The sequence below is a fragment of the Anopheles merus genome, chromosome X (genome assembly GCF_017562075.2).
Source record: "Anopheles merus strain MAF chromosome X, AmerM5.1, whole genome shotgun sequence".
Classification (NCBI taxonomy): domain Eukaryota; kingdom Metazoa; phylum Arthropoda; class Insecta; order Diptera; family Culicidae; genus Anopheles; species Anopheles merus.
In genome coordinates this window covers 16466447-16483540 of record NC_054081.1, presented here as the reverse complement: position 1 = coordinate 16483540, position 17094 = coordinate 16466447, and the positions used below count along the sequence as shown (strand labels likewise).

The 17094-nt window shown below is 45.6% G+C and overlaps 1 protein-coding gene across 3 annotated transcripts in view; it reads left to right on the top strand.

Annotated features, from left to right (window-relative positions):
* Nucleotides 1-17094, top strand: part of LOC121592054 (telomerase-binding protein EST1A) — a 44571-nt gene that overhangs the window by 10691 nt on the left and 16786 nt on the right. For all 3 annotated transcript variants that reach the window (XM_041913310.1, XM_041913318.1, XM_041913301.1), the window contains 6 exons: nucleotides 14341-14570; nucleotides 14716-14789; nucleotides 14884-14987; nucleotides 15058-15173; nucleotides 15248-15400; nucleotides 15476-15769. In XM_041913310.1, the coding sequence (XP_041769244.1) occupies nucleotides 14341-14570; nucleotides 14716-14789; nucleotides 14884-14987; nucleotides 15058-15173; nucleotides 15248-15400; nucleotides 15476-15769 (971 nt within the window). The remainder of the gene's footprint in view (nucleotides 1-14340; nucleotides 14571-14715; nucleotides 14790-14883; nucleotides 14988-15057; nucleotides 15174-15247; nucleotides 15401-15475; nucleotides 15770-17094) is intronic.

Here is a 17094-nt window from a genome sequence, read left to right as displayed (position 1 = left end):
TCGCAGCCGAGAGTAAATCTCGGCAATCGATGGCGAATTGGCAATCAGCTGGTGGCGGGAAAATTTAGTTCAACCATTCAACCGTTCAGATGGTGGCGGTGAATTGTGCACCCACCGGAGGGTTGCTACCACCTTTCGTAGCTATTTCTAGCGGGCGGAAGGAGTTTCAAACGATGCTTGAATGAAGATGAGATCCTCTGCGCGAGCCAACGAGTTGCTCTCGAGCCTTTTTGGTGGTTTGTTTCACAACTAAGTCAACAGCCGCCAAATTGGTTGCTCCATTTTTTTTGTTCTCTCTTTCCCAGTAGGAAGCTTTTATTTAAGTGTAAGTTTATTTGTTTAGTTTGTGAAAGATATTTTTTTGACATGCTCTCCGAGAAAGCAATTGTTTGGTTCCGTTCTCCGCGCGAATCCGTTACGCGCTCGGACATGGGGCTTTGCTATCGAAATAAATCGCTTTGCGCTTGTCACGCTTGAAGGCGCTTTTACTGGTTCAAAACGTGCCCGCGTGTGTGTGTAGGGTATCCCTTTGATGCTGAAGTGTGTGGGGTTTTAACAACATGAATACAAAGTGGCGATGTGAAGAAAAAAAAAACACGCGGAGCGCACCAGAGCAGTGGTCGGAAATATATGCAGCTTCCTTCCGATGACCGTTGATAACGGAAGTGTGTGAAAAATGTGTACAATGAGACTGGAAAAGGCCCTTTCCCGCACGCAAGTTTTCTCGCAATTTTCTTTTGTTTCCCCATTGCCGGAACCCGCTAGCTGTTAATTTCCATTCATTTCCCTTGCCCGTTGCGCTAAACCCAGCCCGTGAGCATATATCCTAGCAGCGCGCCCGGGCGGTCAAGAGCGTTTGCAAAAAAAAGCAAGTACACATGCACACACACAGAACGCTTTCATCAAGCAACACTGATTCCATCATCTGCCCCTAGTCCGGGCCCAAGAATCTCGCACAATGAACCCGACTTAATTAAAATGGTTTAGCGAGAACGGGAATTTTCATGAACCTTGAATAATGTAAGACATTTCCTTTGATCGCGATGGTTCTGCTTAACTTCTCATTGAGTATGTGTTTTGTGACCTTTTTTTGTTGTTGTTGCACGGTGTACTTCCTCCTCCTTCTTCTTATTCTTCTTCATATTTGTTACAAACAACCGTAGTCGGTCAAGGCGTACTGCCTGCGCCGCTTATTATGGGCTTAGCTATTTGTGATGCAGCTGGGGTACAAGCATACACAAGCAGGATAGCCCTTCGGTCGTGCTTTGCTCAAACCAGGTTTGTTATGTACTTGTGTGTGTGTGAGAGTGTTTGTGTGTAGTACTGCAGTACTTGATAGTGCAAATTATTACAGCAGGATTAGTTTGTTGTCAAATAAGTGAAGGACGCTTGTGGACCGTTGCCCTTGTTCGAATGGATCCCAAAAGAAGCGAAATTACCACCGGCCCATGCCATTGTCCTACGGTCAGGCGAGTATATTCGCCATAAACATCGCTCATCCCCTCAACCCACTGTCGCCCCAGGAAGTAGGAAAACGGGGAAGGGGGGAAGATGATGGAATGAGAAATTTGCGATCTTTTTCGCTCGCCCGCTGCAAAACGGTTCGAAGAAAAGCCGCGACATTCCAGAAAAGTAAAAACAATTTGCACGCTCATACACAGAAGTAACGATTACCTGCGCGCTGCGGAACCGAGGTGGAAAAATGGATCGAGAAAATGTAGAGGGGCGAAAGAAGAAAAAAAAGTTATGTACTGTACTGCATAAGTATCCAGCGCGCACACACACACGCACACACACACTGGTTAGTGCGAACAAGAGGCCAGCGTCTCGTGCAAGACCACAAAGGAGGAATCTTGCAGGAATTTAAATTTACGGCGCCAGGTTCATGTTACCCGATCCACACTCTCCACCAAGGGCCCTCTGTTCTTGCTGGCTCCCTTTGCTAACCTCCCCGTGTGTTGGATGTGTACCTGCCTGTGTGTGTGTGTGTGTGTTGAATGTATGGGGTTTTCTTGTGTAATATAAGGCGTTCCCATCTCTGCATCTCTGCAGCCGATGGCCAGACAAAGATCTAGCACCTAGGATTTAGGAGCGATTGGGCCGCGCGATCGCATCCCATCCCTTAGCTTTGCAGCAAACGTCGCTGACCGGCGACCGTTTGCTTTGCGCTAGTAAAAAGCCATTTACAGTGCTTTAAGATAACACGCGCTGAAAAGTAAAGTCCAATTCGAAAAAGGAGAAAATGCCGCCCGGAGATGGGCTGGGCGGCACCAAACACTTACGGACGGCTCCGACGCATACCGCGGACCGTAAGAATAGTGTGATGCAGTTCCCCGTGTGTGCCTGTTACGTCTTCAGTGACATCTTTCGCGGAAGCTGCAGTCTCCTTCCCTCCTTCCCGCATCGGGGAGGCTTATGCTGCTTTCCGTGCGGGTCCGTTTCATTCGTCCGTAACCGGTTTCGTTTTCTTTCTCCAGCGTCTTCTCCCTTGGTTGGGCGTGTAGTAGTCACCAACCGCAGTCGAGGCAAGGAAACTGATGCCCGGTTGGTGCGCCAGCAGGTGTGATGGTAGGGGTCTGTTTACCAAGCTCCAGGGCTCGGCAAACGGCAGGCGGGGTTTTGCCAGGACGCGGGACGCGAATTATTACCCTTAAATCACGTCAATGGAAGACGCGATTACACCATACCTTCTGTGTGCGGCAGTGTGCAGTCCGTCCCCCAGCGCACAGCACACCAGGGACTATGCTCCGTCTCGGTCTCGGTCTAGGTTGATCACGCCGATATGACGGTACAGTCACACAAACCGGGGAAGGGGGACATCGTACAAGCGTACTTCGTACTTGGAACTTGAGTCTTAGCTCTAATAATAATCTACACCCTCGGTGCGATCCTTTGGCAGCTTACAGTAGCTTTCCTACCAACTGGCCAGCCCTCGGAGGAGCGACTCATATTCGCTACGGCCTGTGTAACATTCCCGTGGCTCGGATATGTAACTCCGCTTCTGCCAGGTCATTTACTTGCTCTGCCGGGATGGGCGAGCTTTGCGTAAAACTTTACCCTTGAACTTCCGCTTGTTGACTGCGGTCAGTGTACGCGGTTGGTTCCTTCCACTGCCCCAAACCCGCATCACGACCGGCAATCTCAGGTTTGATGATCCGTGTTTGCCCGGTTTCTTGCGCTCTCCTTTGCTCCTTTTCTTTGCTCTTTGTGGCGTTTTTTGTGTGTATGCTGCCTGCCTGCTGCGATCGATGCAATGCTCATTACACAATCAAGCAGTTGCCATCCTTGCTCGCTCAACATTGCCCAACCTTGGTCAACTTTAATCAATATCGACTTCGTGTGGAGCGAGCTGATTGTTTTCCAGCATTGCAGCATCGCTCCATGGCACAGCATTGCTGTCACCAGTGCAGAAAAATGTCACCATCAGTGTCATAAAAAAATCTGACTGAAACAAAATCCTTGTCAGCGTCACGTACTCAATTGTGATAATCAGGGTGATACTCAAAACGATGTGACCAATACGTGCGTGGTGAAATTTCAGCAATCAACGCTTGGTCAGTCATTAAGTCATGATTTTTTACTGTGATCAGTTCTGCAAAATATCATTGACATAGTCATGACTAAGCCGGTCTCGTGGTACAGTCGTCAACTCGTACGGCTTTAACAACATGCCCGTCATGGGTTCAAGTCCCAAATCGACCGTGCCGTTATACGTAGGATTGACTATCCTGCTATGGGGTGGGTAATCCGTAAGTCACTGAAAGCCAATCTTCACATGTGGTACAGACAGCCCTTGACCCAATACAGTTGTTGAGCCAAAAGAAAAAAAAAGTCATGGCAAATTCCGGCTGAAACAAAATCATGTCAGCGTCACGAGCTCTACTGTGATTATCGGAGGTGAGATTCCAACAGTTGGTGCGATCATCACACGCTTGGTGACAATGGTGTGCAACCAACTCTTGGTCAGTCACTTGGTCGCGATATTTTCTGTCGGTGATCATCACGATAGTCATGAAAGATAACGGTGCTTGCGAGTGGTTTTAAGAAACAAAATGAGCATATTTTCTCGTTTTGTTTCAACCGACATACAATCAAAGCAGACAGAGCGAGAAAGCATACTTATTTTGTTGCTTGGGACCACACGCCAACTATGGGGGCCTTCACGATTCTAGTTAGTTTTTTTGTATGGAGTTTGACAGTTGGAGGCTGAAATCATGTAAACACTCCATACAAAACCACACAAAAAACTAGCCTGCAATTTTCAGTTTAGATTATTCTAGCCACAAAGCTAGAATTATATTCGAGAACCTGCTCGAAAACACGGTGTTGTTTACATTTATCCCAAGGTGCATTAAAGAGATTAGGTGGTGGAATATGGAATCAAAGTGTATGTAGTCCAGGTGGTCTCATAGCATTTTTTTATAACCAATTTTGAACATCACTTTTTGACAGAACGAGTGAAAACTTTTGCTCCAACGAGCTTTCTGGAGGCTTGACTAATACTCAAAACACTCTTAAAATCTTCATTCAGAAGCTGACGCGATAAAAATCAGCCTTCTAAATTCATACACCTTGGCATAAGCCCACCTGTATATTATACTCACTTCGATAGCTGCTCGAAAACTGTTATACAATGCAAACAGCTGACAGGCTGAAATTTCAGCCTACGAGCTTCAAACGGAAAGGGCCTATATTCCAAGAATGTGGTGAACATCACTGACAGAAATATCGTGAGCCCGACAGAAATCACCAAGTTAGTAATCAAGAGTTAGGTGCTAAACAAACTGTGGTTAATCAGGTGATTGGTCCACCAACTGATCATCTCAGTTGAGTACGTGAGCTTATTTGAGCTTCGTTTCAGTCATTAGTGTTGGTGACTGTAACAGTGGCATTTGGCAGCACTGTTCACAGCCAGAAAAAGTCATGATTATGCTTGCGCCGGATATTAACAAGCTTGTCAGTCAGAGTATCGCGTTGGAGTATTCGCATGTCGCGTTCAACATGTCATGATGCACTTTCATTGAGTATCAGCAATGAGCATTAAGCTACCACCATGAATATATCATTGTTTTCGTTGGCGAACATCTCATGATGGTTATGACATTTGCAGCACTGGCTGTCACTAATCTTTTCTCAGTTTTTGGATAGTAGCCATGTTATTAAAAGGGGTTTTTTTTTGTAAAATTCGCTTATCGCAAGCTTAACTGTGGATATTAACATGGACAGTGTTTTCATTTTTGTATGTTTCATTCGTTCTAAATTGTGTGATTTTGCTTGTGTTTGTGGAGCGTGGATGTGTTTACTTTAAATGTAAACACTGTTGCTTAACCGGAGAAAATAAAAAGACAAGCAAACACACAAACAAACAAAAAAAAGCAAAAGAGTGCACCCAACTACTACTGACTGAGAAAAAATAATAAATACCGGCGTCCGTGGGAAGAATGCCGGGCGAAGATGATTTAAATTAACTATCTTTAACTAATAATAACTGGCTGCAGCACACTTTGCAATGAGCCCGCGAATCCGGTTTTCCAAAGGCTCTCGATGCCACGCTGCAGATGCGAAAGGAAATGGGCAGCGGCCCAGCGCCCGTAGTGCCTCCGAAAGGGCCGTTTGTGGGGTGGCATAGCGAGAGAAAGAGAGAAGAAGAAGAAAAAAAAACAGTAAATAAATCGCTACAAGTAGCTCATCAATTCTGCTTGCGTGTGCATGCGTGTGTGTGAGTAGTTCTAATTTTAGAGCAAAATATTAATAGCACGGGGCGGGTTTTTAGCGCATGTTTGCAGCAGCGTCGCGCAGGACTCGTCCCTTCGCCGCGCACCGGGATTCCAATCCGTCCAGAAGCCTGTTCTGGTGGAGTGGTGGCTCGAGGCTAATAAATGATTGAGTGGTTGCACCGTAAAATGGAAGGGAAGGGGTGGGATGGGTACTGTACGGTGGCGTAACATTTAGCACCGTTAGCGATTCCCTCCCCGCCCATGTGACGCACGTTCGTCACAGGAACTCGCCGTTTGCACACCAACAGGGACTGCATACGCGTTGCACCCGCAAGCGGCTCTGGCGCTTTTATAAATAAAAAATAAATAGTCGCATTCAGTAGGGCTATGTAAGCGACTCCGAGGGCAAATCTAGCTTGTGGGCCGTTTGGTCGTAGCGCCGGTATCGCTCGTACGGCACTTGCACTCCATACGCTTTGGCGTGATCCTTCCATATTAGCTTTAACGCGCGATCCTGCCCGCTTTTTTTACGGCAAGACACGCATAATTGTTAAAATGTTTGCATTGACAGCAGGCTTGCAGGAAGAAAGATAAGATTTTAGAAATCTTTTTTTTTCAGCCGCCTCGGGGAAACAGCACTTCTCCCACACAGAATGCGTTCGCCCGATTGAATTTCAACCGTTGGCGAAATGTACGAATTTACCTGCCTGCGCCCGGCTGGCCCAGTCGTGACCGATAGCGTCCGTAAATGTAAACCCCGCTAAATGTATTTAGACTTTCTCCCGTTATCTTCCCATTACCGCTTCCTTCAAATAGTTTTGTCTCGGCTGAATGTAAGTGTGCAAAAAAAAAAAATAAATAAAAAAAAATATAAAAAAACATCGAAAAAACAACAAAACACAAAAGCACGGAAAACCCACAAAATCCTTAAACCAAAAATCACCTTTCGCGACTCGTCTCATTTGGGATGTTCTTTATGCGCATACATTAACATACATATTATTCAAATCACGCGACACAATTTAAAATGGACCATGTGCCTTTTAGGTCATTGACGCGGTTTCGCGCCGATCTGTTGCTTCTTCAAATACTGTTAACTATTTCGTATCGTTCTGGGACGTTTTTGGGAGTATGTGTGTGTATGTGTGTGCGTCTTATCCTCTTTGTTGAGTTGTTTTACTTCTATGACATGGTGTTTTTTCATGGGTATTTGGCTTATTTAATCAATATTTATTTTTTAACAACATTTCTCAAATGCACTTAAAAACTGAAGTGTTATATATTGTGTGTCTATTTGTGTCTATGACCTTCTCAAGCTTTTCTTTTTCAATGAAAAAACTCGATTCTTTCTCACCCCGTTAGTAAGAATTCTTAACACAATCTTGCAAAGCAGTGCAAATATTTTAAAGTGTAATTAAAGCATCAAACAGAGACAGAGATATAGAGAGAGTGAGAGGGAGAGAAAATGCTTATAGATAGTAGGGAGAGTGAGTAAGAGAGATAGAGAGAAGTGGTAAGGTAAGGTCAATGGCGTTATGATGCTACTTTATTATGCATGCAGCACGGTAACACCCAAGCAGCAGTGTCTCTGCGTTCTTTGCTCTGTTTGCTCCTCTTAAGCTTCTGCCTTGTGCTGCTGGAGCTTTTCGCGGGCAGTGCGGATTGATCCTCTCTCTTTCTCTCTGTCTCTCTCTCGCTCTCATTCTTGAGAAGAGTGGTTGACGATCTTTCCCCCCCCCCCTCCGTGGTTACGTTTTCCAACTCTTCTTTCATTGTAGCGCGTGTAATTTCTGCCACTAATTGTGTTTCTTTTCTCCGCGGTATATTTTTAGCAGACAAAAATTCTTCTCATTAAACGCTCTGTCCAGCTCAGCTGCGTTTGGCTGGTTGCTTTATGCAACAGTTTAACGAGGCAGACTATCTAATAAAGCAGATGTGCCCTTAATGGTATTTCTTGTACAAAAAAAAGGTAGCTAGGGCTTTGAATGGAATGGTTTTGGGCAGTTTGAAAGGGGGTTGGAAGAGGAGATGGCATGGGGTGGGGGGTGGTGGGCTAAGGGAGTGGCAGTCTTAAGTAAGAATGTTATTGACTTCGCTGTTTGATGTTATGTGTATGCAATGGTTCTGGTTGCAAGTGCAACTAACGGGCAACGGATATATGCTTTTGTTGCTTCTTTTTATTGTTGTTGTTAGCTTAGCTTAGCAACTCTTGATTATGTTGCGTCCGAATCCACATTGCCCGAAGTGGAGAGAGAGAGGGAGAGAAGGAGAAAGGAAAAAAATTAAATGCTCATTACATGACAATTATACACCATAAAGTATGTTTAATTGCGTTCTTAACGGCCGTTCTTGGCCGCGTTACTAGGGGTGGTGGTGGTTGGCCGCACAGCAGCATTACCTCAGAGCGTTGCCTCTATAATGGTTGCGAGCATAGGCCGATGCAACGGAGACGCCGGTGAGACCGACGCCAGAGCTGTGTCTGGATGGGATTTTGCTGTCCTTTTTTATTGCAAGCTTTTGCTTTTGCTCCTTGCTAGTCAACGGGACTCTTGTCCAAAGGGAAATGATATTTCAGATAAAGAAGAGAGAGAGAGAGAGAGAGGGAGAGAGAGGGAGAGATAGACAGCGAAAAAGAGATGGAGAGAAGAGAAAAAGGGAGACGAGAATGGATAAAAATGAGTTATGCAAAGAATAAAATGCATCAAGCGACGAACCCTGTAAAAACTACGAATGTACCCCATAGCGCAGTAGTCTTCAACTACTCACTGCAAATGTGTTTCTTTAATCATAATTATCTTGTTACAATTGCATGCTGCGAAACAACAACAAATTCGCCCCAAGAGAATAATCCTGGAGCAACGCGGTGTGTGCGTGTGATACTTTCTGCTTGTCTCACAACAAAACACTGCCATAACCTATTAACTAAGCCGCGGTTGACACGAGAAAGATGTCACTGAGTTATGATTTATTCGCTGTGTGGTGATTACGGTAAAATTTGATGTAGCGTTTTTTTGTGTGTGTTTATTTGTTCAATAAAACTTCCCTTTGAAGTTTGGATGTACACATGCGCGGTGGTTTCCAATGGCGGTGGTCCTTTGCCCTGGTGGTCCTGGTGCGATCTCTAACTCTGTTATCTGTTATTTCGCAGCGAGGATTAATGGTCGGACGACACTGCACAGCGTCCGGGCCCGCGGTACGACCGTTCGTCAAGGTCCGTTAGGTTGAAATAGTGTTCGGGGTTGAATTCCCGCGCCCCGATCATAAATCAGTATTATGAAACGCGTTTTATTTATATGCAGATACATCACAAAGCAACCGATTGTGATGGCGGACCATATTAATCGGCGACCAGGGCGACTAGAATGATGATTATGATGTAGGTCAGCACATTAGGAATGATACGAGAACCATCTAGCATGAGTCAGATGAGATCGTTACTCGCCGCGCAAAGCTGTCGAGTAGAAATGCAGATGAAGACTAATGCCTGCTTTGCGCGCTGATTGATCCTAGTAGGAAGCGCGGGAAGAGTAAGAGGGGGAAAGGGGGGGGGGGGAGTGTTAAAGTGTTGGACTAGTGTGCTAAATAATCATAAAATTCGTCAACACAGCGGTGCGCAAACTGGCTATAATAATCGGTCGGCTGGCGGTGAACAAGAAAGAGCCCAGAATCAATGTTAAGTGTGGCAGTGGTTTGATGAATTTATGACTGTTTAGACAGCTTGTTGAATTTTACAATCGCTAAATAGAAATGTAAGCAACCTGTTTTGGACGAGTTCCGCTAGTTTTGTTCATCCATGCGCACCAATCGCGTGATTGGGGAGCGATTCCGCTGGCATGGAGCATCGTTTTTATTCTGACGCAAATGATACCTTTTTTGTCCCGATTAACTTTGAGTTCAGTAGAATTGAGGTTAGTTCTGCCGTTGCTCAGGATATGCGTTACACGAGCAACATAAACAAATGATTTACTGCTCTGTGGTATCAGTTGTGTCCAGGATGGAGCGAACACACGTGCCCCTAGTGCTTGTTGTTTTTACTACCTTTGCTTTCGCTGTGGTTTATGGTTCGGGTTCCGACCGCGGGATTTCGATTTTGCGCTGAGACCGATTGATTTATAGGTGGTCATGTATCGTAGCATCGGGAAGATTGTTCTACTTCTGGCTTGATAAATAATCTGTTGTTCTTTCGCTCCGATCCGATTAGCAATAACTGTACTTCAGCCATGTGACGGCAACCAATTGTTCTGGAATGGATTATGTCTTCAAATATGTTTTCCGATGTGATCTGGCTTGACACAATTTACTGGAGATGGCCCTCACGGCCTACGACAGCGTGCACATTACCCACATAATGTAGTAAAACTTTTTGAGAAGGATTTTAAAAACAAACACCGACACCTCATTAAGAATGTGTGTTGATCCCCGCCTTCTACTTCCCGGTTTTTGATGTTTAGTTGTTTACTTTTGTATGAGTTCTTTCATAAATACTCCATGGCCTGAATATGATTGAGTATAATGAATAGTACAATTTCATTGCTATTTAAGATGTAATTAATGCGCAAGCCAAGAAAGCAACATAATTAAAAATGTTAAAAACTGCCGATAACTTAAGCGGAAGGCAAAGAAAGATAAGGGGACACACTAAGGAAAGCAAAGATTTGCAGATAAAAGCCGGGAATGAAAAGAGTTTAGGGATGTATATGCAAAAAAGAGAATGCAGAAATGAAAAACTGGACAAATTAAACAGAAAATCCAGAAAAAAAACTACTACGGTGAGGAGCTGAAGAAGCAGGGTTCGACGCGATAAGAACCTTGCTTTTGACGTCGTATGGAGTTGGCGACCGGTTCGTTCAACTTCCGTTCGGTGATGAAATCCGTTTGCAGGCATCGGCAGACCTATTACACTAGCCCGTGTATATGCTGCAAGCCAAAGGGAAAAGGCCATTACTCGTGGTAGAGATCATTGCCTTTGTCTTTTCTTGTCTTCTTATCCGCCTTTCCTGTGTAATGGAAGTTCGAAATAATGCAAAGATTTTGAATTTCAAATAAGAAGAAGAATGAGGCTTTGAAGATTCATCGTACACCTATGATTCATGCACCGCGAATGATCTATAGACAGTGAGAGCTCCACGATACTTCGATCACGATTCATCAGATTCAGTGATGTTTAAGTGTGTTCCTTTTTATGAACTTGAATCATCAATATAAAGAACCTGTGAGATCAATTATGTCCTCAGTATCCACACCTCTTTATTTTTCCTCTCACATTTCCTTGGTAACACTCCTTTTTCCAATATTATCTTTTTGGATAATAATCAAATTTAATGCCTCAGGGGTAATCGAACAAATCCCGAGTACCCATGTTTAACGATCCCCTTTATCTAATTTTGGTAATTTTCGACCTAAATGGAGTCGTTATACGCACTAAAATACGGTACGGCAATTGAACAGAAACAAACAAGTGAGATGAAACTAATGAACTTGAATACCTTTGTGGAATGGTTTCTTGTGAATGGTTCCCAGTTTATTATCACCAGATCGGAAATACTACAAATGTATGTTTTATATGTTTAGCATTTTAACTAAATACTCCATTGCTGAAATGTAAAACTTCGTAGGTTAACATTTAGTGGATAACTTTGCAATCTATTTAATGGTTTGAAAATGCAGAATATAACTAGAATATATACTGCAACTTCATAAAAGAAATTGTTATTTTCGATTTGTATTCTCAAGTTTTGGCCATTTATGGGTTTCCAGTTTCCTGAGGGGCCATCGTGGCTATCATATATGATAGCTATGCCACTCAAGGTGTTAAAGCTTAATATAACTTGATTTATCAATTCTCCCTGTCATAGAGGGCTGCCTTCAATCTCAGATGTAAATCTCAGGATATATGTTCTCAGGATCTCAATCCTCGTTTTTCAAATAACTCAAAACAGTCATTTATCGCAAGATTGACGAATAATAAAAAATCGATCAGGATCGGTTCGTCAGTTTGCATGACTTAACAACATGCCCGCCGTGGACTCAAGTCTTGTATGGTCCGTCACTCCGTAGCAAGGACTGACTATCCGGTTGCGTGGTACTGAATAAGTCTGAATAAGTAAACAAGGACGTTACACCAAATAGAAGAAAAAAATGGATCAAAATTTAAATGCTAGATCCTGCCTGATTCGTGATTCCAATGAGTCTATAGGTTAATGAATTCAAAAGATTCAAACTCATGTAATGAATCGTGATTCGAACGTCTCTGTATTCTGGATTCATTGGAATGATTGTGCTCTTAAACAAATCCATGAAATACAATGCTAATCGAAAGAGCTTTTTTATTTTTTCCGTTTCTCTTGCGTTTTCGGCGTTGATATTCTAATGGTCGCCTACCTATTCTCCATGAATCAAAAGTCGACCTACGATGCTACGTGCTTATCCAAGGGTGAAAAGCGCAGTGTTCAATCGTTGCCGTCTGCAAACGAATTCTAGTAGCAGCGATTGAAGGAGTTACCATTTACCGTAAGTGTAGTGAAACGGGAAGGCGAAAGATGAGTTTAACGGAGAAATCTCGTTGCTTCTTCGGTCGCCTTGGGTCGGGCCAGCACCAGCACACAAAGCATAACCGTGCAGACCATCGTTAACCGATGGTTTTTTTAGGATGGAATGGGGGAAAACTCTCAGATCGTTATCATGAGTCGGCATGATTGGTCGTCTGATTGTTGGGGCTGCTTTTTATCAAGAACCGCATAGTGTGTGTGTGTGTGTGTGTGTGTGTGTGTGTGTGTGTGTGTGTGTGCGCGCGTGTGTGTGTGTGTGCGCGTGTGTGTGTGTGTGCGCGCGCGTGTGTGTGTGTGTGTGTGTGTGTGTGTGTGTGTGTGTGTGTGTGTGTGTGTGTGTGTGTGTGTGTGTGTGTGTGTGCGCGTGTGTGTGTGTGTGCGCGCGTGTGTGTGTGTGTGTGTGTGTGTGTGTGTGTGTGTGTGTGTGTGTGTGTGTGTGTGTGTGTGTGTGTGTGTGTGAGTGTGTATGTAAGAATACTTCCGCTGTCAAAATTGTCTTTAGCTCCCTTTTTGGCGAGATAGAAGACGGTTCGATAAAAGATAAACATTCTGTCTACACCAACCGGCAGTGGTTCGGGGTCAGCGTTCTTTCCCTTCGCTCCGTTCTTGGTTCGTTGGTTCGTCGTTGTCGTCGTTCGTGTGGTGAGATGATTTTCCACTTTGCTTATTTAGCACACATTCACTTTCGTATCTTTCTTTCGGGGAGCGCGGCATGGTGGAGATTCAATGCACAAGCGTTTCAGAAGACAATAATAAGATGTGCTGAGATATGACGGTTCGGGTTGCCGGGAGTTGGCCTGGGAGCGCCGAGCATGTATTTAGTACGTTAATTAAGAAATTGAAGCATACCTGCCTGAGCACACCCATCGCAGACAAATTGTTTTTTTTTCGTTCTTCCTCTCTCTCTCTTCTCTCTCTCTCTCTTCTCTCTCTCTCTCTCTCTCTCTCTCTCTCTCTCTCTCTCTCTCTCTCTCTCTCTCTATCGCTCCGGCAAGCTGGAGGAATTTGGTTGTTTTTGTTTTTCGATCGCGTTGTTGGGCAACGACTGGTCCGGTGGTCGAGTCGCTGGAGGACTCCCATCTCACCTGCGAAGGATTTTTGAAACGCCCAAAACAAACTGTTGGATTGTTGTACAGAGCGTCTAAATCTACGCTGCGTCCTTCATTCGGTAAATGAGATCGAACGGCGAACGCCATAAAAAAGGGGCACATATTATCCGAAACAGGCAGCGGCATGCAAGCCAAACCACATAATTATGTTTATCATAATCAAGATCAGCATGACTGTAATCCCAAACGGGGCGCAGCGCGACCGGTAATGCTCGATTGAAAATTTCCTCTGAATTTTTTGGTTTTTCTGCGCCAATAGACTAGACTGGGTGTGTGTGTGTTCCAGCACGTTCGTGTATGAGACACGATCATTACTCCCGCTTTCTTTCGGTATTATTCTATCGTTTGTTTTGTTTTTTGTTTAAAAAAAATCACACAACTTCTTCGAAGCTGCAAAATCCTCGCAATACCGGCTACATGGACCCGGATGGATCGTATGTGTGTGTTGCCTGTGTTACTGCTATAATTTTCATCCTTGCCCGCTTCGTGCAGTGCCCCGCTTGCAGCGATAGTGATCCGGCAGACGGTTTAATGCGCGCTCGCCGAATGCCCACCGACGTCGCCGAACCAGAGGGCAGAGAGGGCAAACGAACCGCGACGGCGCAAAATCATTTCGCATAACATTGGCTTGAGAATTTATAGTCGCATTCAGCGCGGTTCGCTGAGTTGGGATTATTTTTTTTGTTAATGTATTTTTTGTGTGTTCTTGTTGCAATTCCCTTTGCAATTGTATGTGTGTGTGTCTGACGGGTCTGTGGATTTTCCCACTTTAATTTGAGAATTATTTGGAAATGAGTCTTGTGAAATGCGTTCAACTATAATATAACAGAGCCAATTTTGCTTTTTTAATGTTTATTTACTGTAATTATTTGTATATTTACTTGTCTTCTCGCATACGTGTGTATGTAGTTGGTGGTGTCGTTTACTTTAACGTGTGCTTTATCGCCATCGCTATCCTTTTTGCAGACACGTCCACCACTGGCCAGGAAACCCGATCCGAGCTGCAGGAGTGTGCGCTCTCGTCCGGTCTGCTCATGTTTGGAATTTTGCTCGAGCGGCTTATACGGCTCATCCAAGATGCGCTGGACGTGAGCGAGGGCAGCGCGAAGGACCCGGACAATGGCGACCATGGTGCGAGTGAAACACCGAAACTAATCTTACCCGAAGATGCCAAAGTGATACTGCCAGCCATTAAGGTAGGAAGCGGGAGAGGCACCGGCACAAAGTGCATTGGCATCAGAATCTGACAAAAGAAGAATTTTTTGTTTGTTTCTTTTTTTTGGCCACATTTTTACCAACACTGTAATGCATATTTTTCTTTTCCTTCTTTCTTCGCACTAGGTCTGGTGCGATTGGATGATGTCGAACACAGACACGTGGAACCCGCCGCCCTGCTGCGCTGACTACAAGATTGGGTAATTGATCACACTTACACGGTTTAAAAGAAAAGGGTGTCATTGAAAGCTTTCGCTTCCCGTTCGTTCTGTTTTATTTATTTTTTTGTTTCAGAAAATCTAACGCCCATGATCCGTGGTCCGAGCTGGCGGTGCTAATGAACATACTGAAGCGCTTGGATACAAACCGTAGCATACTGTCGGTGGAGCAGAATGAAGGTGCGGTTTTTTTAGGTTGTGTTCGATGGCGTTCTAGCTTCGTGTTTCTTTTTTTCTCTCTTTTACGCAGGATATGAAACTGTGCGCCTGCCCGAGGATATCACCCTTGCCGGGTTCACGCCGCTGATGTACTATGATCCCGAGCCCATTTTTGTGCACCCGGAGTGTGACATGGAAGAGGCACAGGTACCAATGTGTAGCGTAAGCTACTGCTTGCAGTCCCGATACTGATACTGGCCGATCGCTTTACACCTTCACAGAATGTGCTGCGCATCCAGAAGCTGCTCTACTTCGGCACGGATCGTTTGTGTCACTGTGAGCCGCCAGTGCTGCGCCGGGAGCAGGGAGCGCCGCGTGGGATGGTCGAAGGGCGCGCCCAGTTTTACAGCGTCGTGCAAAACCGAACGGCAAGGGTAAGCTGCCGACACTCCCGCCAGTGTCCGTCCCATCCGTGTGTAATCGCTACGAGCCGTTTGTTTCACTTGCAGCTGAGCGACATGGACATCCTGCTGGAAAGCTACAGCGACGATGAGGAGCTAGAGCCGTCCACGGACGGTGTCAGGGCGAGCGGTGAGCTGCCCAAGAGCGTGGAGCAGCACCAGGGCAGTGGTGCCGTGGGCGACCCCTCGACACCTTCGGCCGATAGCGGTGTGCTCAGCGGTAGCAGCAGCAGCAGCATCAGCAACGGCCCGAGCAGCCTCGAAACGCGCAAGCTGCTGCGGCGCAAGGACGAGCTGGAGCGCAAGCAGCGCATGCAGGAGAAGCACAGCCAGCGGGTGCAGGTGAGTGAATTTAAGGTTTTTTTTTTTAAATTTATTTTTCATTTCTATCGCCCTCCATTCACCTACCGAATGGCGCTATAAATCTTGCCGATACAGTTTCCGAACCATACCAATTGATTTGGGAAACTCTTTTTGTTGCTATCGTACGGTGGGCGTAGCAAAAAAAAAGTGGAGTTTATTGATACGGGAAAAGTTGCTCTGCCGTTGATTGCAATGTACGACCTCTTTTCATTAGGGCAGGTATAAATTTGGCACACTCTTCCGGAGAGGGGAACTTATCGCGTGATGAGTGTCCCTACACACTTTCCCACCCTCTCATTCTTTGAAATCCCTCAAAATTGTTCTGGCTAGCCGCCGCCTACTGTCCATGCATGTTTCGGCAAACATGTCGAGCGGATTGAAAGACGATGCGTTCCTTAACAACAAAAAAGAGAGGTCGAGAGGAGGGAGAATGGAGGGACGGGGGACAAAATAAAGACCCAGCGCGGGTTCATAAGCTCTCTTATGAATATTAATCATAATTTGCCGGTAGTCATAGCTCATACCTTCGAGAGAGGGTTCGTCGCTGGGGGTTCCCTCCGATCAAACAAATTAAACATTAAAAAGGAAGACGAAAATAGAGCGTACGAGCGGGTGGGGATAGAGATAGAGAGGGAGAGAGGGTGGCCGAGAGAAAATGAAAGAAAGAACAGAACAAGCGGGAGAAGGAACAATATTAAAAGATTTTCTGCCATGGTATCGTGGCTTATTAGTGTGTTAATAGGATTTTTCGGGCTCACTTTATGATACAGCCGCCCGTGCGCGCTAGGCGAGCGTGTCCGCCATGGGGCAGGGTGGCACCGCACGGAGCGGATGCACGACGCCCAATGGTGTCTTTATTTTGATAGCCGTAGCATGAAGCGGAGCAAAGCATCATCGCCGGCCCGGGCGCGCGCGCGCTCGCTCTCCGTAGCCGCCGATCATTGTCTTGCGCGAGCAGGCCAGCAGTCGTCGCACTGGCGGCGGGTACACTGGTGCGGTGGTTGACCTGTGCCTGGGATGACCGGGCCCGGGAATAGGCGGCACACCTTCCCGTGCGCCCGTGCAGTGCTGTTGTGTGGCGCTTGGGGTCTCGGTCGGTTCTCGGGCGGAGGTTATTGACAGTTTTCGTTTTTCCCCCCGCCGTGTGTACCGCGCTCGGGTCGCCATTGGAAGCCATTTTTATAGATTTTCGCATCTCCTCGCCATGATCAGTTTCGGTGTGTCCCGTGGAATCCTTAAATCTCTGCCCCGTTAGTTTGATCGCCAGATTGGCGAGATATGTTATTTAAATTTATTCCCTGCCT